Raw genomic sequence first — 6,911 nt, 5'->3', positions numbered from 1 at the left:
AATAAATAAATAAATAAATAAATAAATAAAATCAAGCTGTGCTCTGACCACCTTGGGCACATGTCATTAGGACCCCCTGAGGCTGTGTCACAGGTAAGTGTCCCCAAACTTGGCAAAATAAACTTTCTAAATTAACTGATACATGTCTCAGCTATTCACAGTTCACAAGTACATAGGCAAAATATTGCAAACATTTCTAAGCATAAATTTTCTAAAGTCTGCTCTAGTGAACATAAATTTTTTGGTCAGGCACCCTGGCTCACACCTGTGATCCCAACACTTTGGGAGGCCAAGGTGGGTGTACTGCTTGGCCAAAATTGGTTCAAGCCGTGAGGAGAAGGATAAATTGGGTATGCCTCATTATACCTGCCTCTCCTTTGGAATTCAGAAAAAGGTGACCAGCATTAACGTGAACACAGACCTTAAGTTTGATAAGAAACCTTTACAATCTATTCCCTCTGAAGCCTGCTACCTGGAGGCTTCCTCTGCATGATAAAACTTTGGTCTCCACAACCCCTTATCGTCATAACCCAGACATTCTTTTCTATTGATTCCAGGTCTTTAGACAATAACTCTTTCCACCAGTTGCCAATCAGAAAAAATTTAAATCTACCTATAACCTGGAATCATCCCCCTATGAGTTGTCCCACCTTTCCAGATCGAACCAATGTACCTCTTACAGGTACTGACTGATGTATTCTCTCTCCCTAAAATGTATAAAAGCAAGCTGTACCCTGCCAACCTTGAGCATATGTCCTGAGGACCTCCTGAGGGTGTGTCACAGATGCATCCTTAACCTTGGCAAAATAAACTTTCTAAATTGATTGAGACCTGTCTCAGATGCTTTTGGGTTCACACATCCTACCTGAGATTTTCTCCATCTCTTCCAATAGTTTTTCCAAGTCCTTATTCAGATCTGACAGCATTTTCAGCATGTTGTCATAGTTTCTTTCCTCAGGGTCAGCATCAGCCATCTAGGCAATGCACAGAAAGAAGCTGCAGTGAGACAGAACCACATTTCAATTCCAGCTCCACTGGTTACAACTCAGTGATTTCTCCAAGGAATTCCTTCCCCATCTCTCAGATTCAGACAATACCACTTCCTCCACAGGGCTGTTGTGAAGGTTAAATGGGAAATGTCTAAAGGCCCCAGCATAGCATTTGGCACATATAAGTCGTCCTTCTCCTTTTTTCCATCCTTGCCATACAAACGTAGCTGAAGGCTGGAGTCATTAACACAGAAAACCTCTTCATCATCATAAGGAAAAAAGTCTGTCATAATGGTGACATGGAATTTTTTCTGGCAAAACCATACTGAGTTCCCACTAAGATGCGAGCTATTGTGCTGATATGTTATAAAGATACAATTCCTGTACCTAAGGAATTTCTAGTGCAATATGGGAGTAAGTCACACACACCATATGACAAACCAGGATGTGACAGATGTCAAAGCAGTTAATGTAATAATGACAGACGTCAAGCGATGGGAGCCTGGAGGAGGGTAAGTTTAATTTTAAAATATGAAATGATTCATATATTAAAAAATTATAATCAACTTAATTTTCCAGAAGAATTCTCCTGGGCATTAGAGGCAGTGCCCCATAGAGACTGTCCTGGTTCTGGAATTGAGCTGCCTGGGTTCAAATCTTGGCTCCACACATATCAGCAGTGTTATGTTTAGCAACTTACACATCTTCTTGACAAATTTTTGGTAATTTTTGTATTTTTTTTTTTTTTTTTTGAGACAAAGTTTTGCTCTTGTTGCCCAGGCTGGAGCACAGTGGCATGACCTCGGCTCACCACAACCTCTGCCTCCTGGATTCAAGTGATTCTTCTGCCTCAGCCTCCTGCATAGCTGGGATTACAGGCACACACCGCCATGCCCAGCTAATTTTGTATTTTTAGTAGAGACGGGGTTTCTCCATGTTGGCCAGACTGGTCTCGAACTCCCGACCTCAGGTGATCCACCCACTTTGGCCTCCCAAAGTGCTGGGATTACAGGCGTGAGCCACCGCGCCCAGCCAAGTTTTGTATTTTTTTAAAAGGGAATTAGTAGTAGTACCTATATCTTGTGGAGTTTTGTGAGGATTAATTTAAATAAATTATATACTGTTCAGCACAGTACCTACCATAAGGAGCACTTAATAAATCATATCTGTTGTTATTTAAAATGTTGAACAGTAATTAAATCACTCCAGATCCTCTCATCTTTATTAATATACATTAATTCATTCTGTTAATATTTGATGCTCACCTATTTATCTACAAGGCACTAGTAAGAAAGGAGAGAAATAGATTAATAATGTTGTAAGAGCTGTCACGGAGCTTGTAACCTCATGAAGGTGAAGGAATGAGCCAGGTAAGCGTAAAACAGGGAGGGATGGGCCACAGATGCTGTGGTATTGTTTCCACTGTGCATGTGGGGAAAGCCTTCCTGGTCTTTACTTCAGAGTTACAGGCATCCACTCAGTTCTCCTGTGACTTCCTGGGCCTACCTCATCATGGTGCCTCTTAGCTGGTATGGTGATGATGGATTCCTCTGCCTCCGCACCTAGAATGTGGGGTCCTGGAGAGTAGAAGCCATCATTCCAATGAACTATTTCTAGTGTTCAGCTCAGAGCTAGGAAAACAGCAGTGCTTAATAAATATTGGCTGAATAAAGGAGCTGACTATTGTAAAGCTCTAATTCTGAAAGAAAATCACGATCTTGGCCAAGCGCAGAGGCTCACGCCGGTAATTACAGCACTTTGGAAGGCCAAGGCGGGTGGATCACCTGAGGTCAGGTGTTTGGGACCAGCCTGGCCAAAATGGCGAAACCCCGTCTCTACTAAAAATATAAAAATTAGCCGGGCGCGGTGGCTCAAGCCTGTAATCCCAGCACTTTGGGAGGCCGAGACGGGCGGATCACCAGGTCAGGAGATCGAGACCATCCTGGCTAACACGGTGAAACCCCGTCTCTACTAAAAAAAAAATACAAAGAAAGCTAGCCGGGCGAGGTGGCGGGCGCCTGTAATCCCAGCTACTCGGGAGGCTGAGGCAGGAGAATGGCGTAAACCCGGGAGGCGGAGCTTGCAGCGAGCCGAGATCGCGCCACTGCACTCTAGCCTGGGTGACACAGCGAGACTCTGTCTCAGAAAAAAAAAAAGAAAATTATTATCTTTCCCCTCTTGCCATCCTCCCTGTTAAGGGTAGAGATTCTGAGGGAGGGGCAAAGGGCCCTCCAGGAGGCCTGACAGGCGGATCTAAGAATGAGGGTGCAGGGGCAGGTTGTATGGTCTTTTGGGATCTGTAAAGGAGCTACTTCTGTGGGCATGGAGCCATTCCACATGCAAGGAACCCATCCTGCTTTTTGGTAAGTTGGAATAGTTTGCTAAGCGTGAGTGGGGAGCTACAGGCAGGTGGCAGGGCAGAGGGCTAACAGTGGCTGATGGGAGGAAGAAATGTCTGGAACACCTTCCTTAACCCTCTCCTATAGCTATTCCCTCTCCTTCCTTTCCCAGCTAGGCCTCACACATTTGCTTGTCCTCTTCACTCCACTGTCATCTGGCATCTGTCTCTGATACTCACTGACAACGCCCTCACCAAAGTCATAACTGGCACACCCAGGGCACTTTCTGTCTTTCTTTTATTTAACATCTCTGCAGCACTGACATTTGGCCACTTTCTCCTGCTCAAAATCCTCTTCTCTTGATGTTTCAACCTTGTTTTCTCCAAACTGTCCACTTCTGGTAGTTCCTTCCCTGCTCTTTCTTGGCTCTCTCCTTTGCTGGCTCTAATGGGTCAAGCAGGGTCCTTTCAGCCTCTTCTCTTCTCACTACACACTCTTTTTTGTTTGTTTGTTTGAGACGGAGTCTCACTCTGTTGCCCAGGCTGGAGTGCAGTGGCGTGATCTTGGCTCACCGCAACCTCCACCTCCCAGGTTCAAGCAATTCTCCTGCCTCAGCCTTCTGAGCAGCTGGGATTACAGGCACCTGCCACCATGCCCGGATAATTTTTGTATTTTCAGTAAAGATGGGGTTTCGCCATGTTGAGCAGGCTGGTCTCAAACTCCTGAACCTCAGGTGATCTACCTGCCTCGACCTCCCAAAGTGCTGGGATTACAGGTGTGAGCCACTATGCCTGGCCAGGACTTTGATTTTTATTCTGAATGAGATGAGGAAACACTGGAAAAATCTGACAAAGGTGATGTGATTTGAATAATGACTTAAAAGGATCACTCTGGCTTCCATGTTGAGAATAGACTTAGGGGTGGAAATGGTGGAACAGGGACATCAGTTAGAAGGTAGCTGCAAAACTCCAGGTAAGGAATGATGAGGCTTGGACCAGAGTGTTAGAAGTGGAGGTAGTGGCCAGGCTTAGTCGCTCACGCCTGTAATCCCAGCACTTTGGAAGGCCCAGGCGGGGGGATCACAAGGTCAGGAGTTCAAGACCAGCCTGGCAAACATGACAAAACCCTGTCTCTACTAAAAATACAAAAATTAGCTGGGCATGGTGGTGTGTGCCTGTAGTCCCAGCTACTCAGGAGGTTGAGACAGGAGAATCCCTTGAACCCAGAAGGTGGAGGTTGCAGTGAGCCGAGATTGTGCCACTGCTCTCCAGCCTGGGTGACAGAGCAACACTCTATTTCAAAAAAACAAAAACAAAAATAAATAAAAAGTGACCACTGGATTTGACAATCTGGAGATCACACTGGCAATCTTGACAGGAGCTGTTTTCATGGAGTGGCTGGAACAAGAGCCCAGTTGAAATGTTTCTACAGAGAGGGAAGGAGACGTAGAAACTGGTGAGTTTTACTTCAAAGAGAAGCAGAGAAACAAGCCAGTACCTGGAATGTAATCTAGAGTCACAGGGGTATTTTGTTTTAAGTTGAAGGATATTACACTAGTGTCAAAGATGACAGTATTTGGGCATGGCAGGCCCAGGCATGGTAGCTCATGCCTGGAATCCCAGTGCTTTGGGAGGCTAAAGTAGGAGAAATGCTTGAAGGCAGGAGTTTGAGAGCAGCCTGGGCAACAGTCTCCACAAAAATATTTAAAAATAACCGGGTGTGTTGGTGCACACCTGCAGTCCTAGTTACTCAGGAGGCTGAGGTGGGACAGTTGTGCCACAGCACTCTAGTCTAGGCTACAGAGGAAGATCTGGAAGATCTCCTCTGCAAAAGAAAAAAAAGGCTAAGTAAATTCAAGATATTTGATTGGGGTGTCACTGATCAACTTGGTGAGATGTTTCAGGAGAGGCATAAAAGTAAAAATATTTTCGTGAATAATTAATGGATCATTAGACAAAATGGATCGTGTGTACAGATTTAGACGGGAAGGGGAGAAAAAAATAGGAGATAACTAGAACGTGATACAGAGTGAAGGTTTTTTGCTTTTTGAATTCTTCATGTTTCTAGGCTGTGTGGAAAGAGCTAGTTTGACAGAAAAGCCCCCAAGAATCAGGGGAAAGGGTAACTGATGGTGCAGGGACTGGTTTCAGACAAGTAAAGGGTCATTTCACCCTATGCAGGTAAGGGAAGGTAAGGAGGTAGGGATAGAATAAGGTAGGTAGAGGTCAAGGTAGGATGGCAAGGGGGGGATTTCAGGCCTGATGGTCTCTTAACTCCCTAACAAATGGCAATGAAAAGTTTCTTCTTGTAACAACAGACATTCTTGGTTTGCGGAGAATGATAAAGCTTTATCAAAGCTGCATGCTTCCCTAGGGGCACTTAGGCATGTGGCTGAGGCCACATGGCTACAGTGTCCTCAGGACCCTAAGATGGCACACAGACAATGTCTGGAGTGTAGAAGGCCTGGGAACGTAAACATACATGCAGTGGATGGACAAGGTAAGGACACTGAGGGCACAAGTATGAGAGTGGTTTAAGGGGTGCTTAAGATGATGGGGTGAAGCAGAGACATATAAAAGACATAGTTTCTGTAAGTGGGGCATTGGGGTGGCCCCAGGTAGATTTGGGGATGGAGCATGAGACTGCTAGAAGGATGGAGGCTGTGGCCAGAGTGGCACTGGATCTCAGAAGAGGGATGGATCTGAAAAGGAGATCCAGGGAGAGGGTGTGAAAGCTGATGTGGAGGAAGCAGCCACAGGATTAGAATTCATGGCATTTCTTCCCTGATGAGATTGCCTGGGATGACTGGGACTGGGTGGAGAAAGAGGCCTGAGCCCACACCAAAGCAATGGAACGGGGCTTAGGATGGGTGGCGGGAGTGTGGAGCGGGAGAAGTGTGGGGCAGGAGGAGTGTGGGATGGGAGGAGTGTGGGACGGGAGTGTGGGGTCTGGGTTGGGTATCACTTTGGGTGTGAAGGACGGGGGTTGGGGGAGTCAGAGCCTAGAGTCTGGTTTGTGGTCTGAGTGTCTTGCCTGGTACAAAGAGTTTCTAATAGAGCCTGGGATCCCTCTCAGAATAAGGAATGTGAGGGGATAAGAGGGAAGCTTGGTGCAGAGATGTGCTCCTCTGTACGGGATGACAGCAGCATAGGAAGGGAATGTACCTGTGATGTGGGGAGGGAAGCCTTGGAGTTGGGGCTATGAAGAGTCTGGGCCAGTCCTGAAGTGCAGGTGGGAGGAAGCCAGAGGTGCGGGTGGGAACTTGGGGTGTGAGGTGGTGTGTGGACTCTGGGGTCCCAGGTGTGGCAGATGTAAGGGTAAGAGGGGCAGGTGGCATGGAATAAGAAGCCCAGAGTGTGTAGACTTCAGGATCAGGAGTGTACGGTGTGAGGAGATGGAGATGAGTTGCAAGGGGGTGAAGGACTGAGGTGAGGCATGTGAGGTGGGGAGAGTGGGGTATGGGGTGTGCAGTGAGGGGAGAGGGGTAGGAGTGAGGCGGGATAAGGGTGAGGGGTGAGGTGGCGTGAGGTGGGGTGAGGTGGCGTGAGGTGGGGTGAGGTGGCGTGAGGTGGGGTGAGGTGGG

General features: G+C 46.8%; 1 protein-coding gene across 1 annotated transcript in view; it reads right to left on the bottom strand.

Annotated features, from left to right (window-relative positions):
• SYCE3 (synaptonemal complex central element protein 3) overlaps positions 1 to 6,911 on the bottom strand; it is a 12,870-nt gene that overhangs the window by 5,231 nt on the left and 728 nt on the right. Inside the window, exon 2 of the mRNA XM_011942225.1 lies at positions 866 to 974. Coding sequence (XP_011797615.1) covers positions 866 to 974 — 109 coding nt within the window. The remainder of the gene's footprint in view (positions 1 to 865; positions 975 to 6,911) is intronic.

The sequence above is a fragment of the Colobus angolensis genome, unplaced genomic scaffold (genome assembly GCF_000951035.1).
Source record: "Colobus angolensis palliatus isolate OR3802 unplaced genomic scaffold, Cang.pa_1.0 Scaffold208, whole genome shotgun sequence".
NCBI classification, from domain to species: Eukaryota; Metazoa; Chordata; class Mammalia; order Primates; family Cercopithecidae; genus Colobus; species Colobus angolensis.
This window is presented reverse-complemented; position numbering and strand designations above follow the sequence as displayed.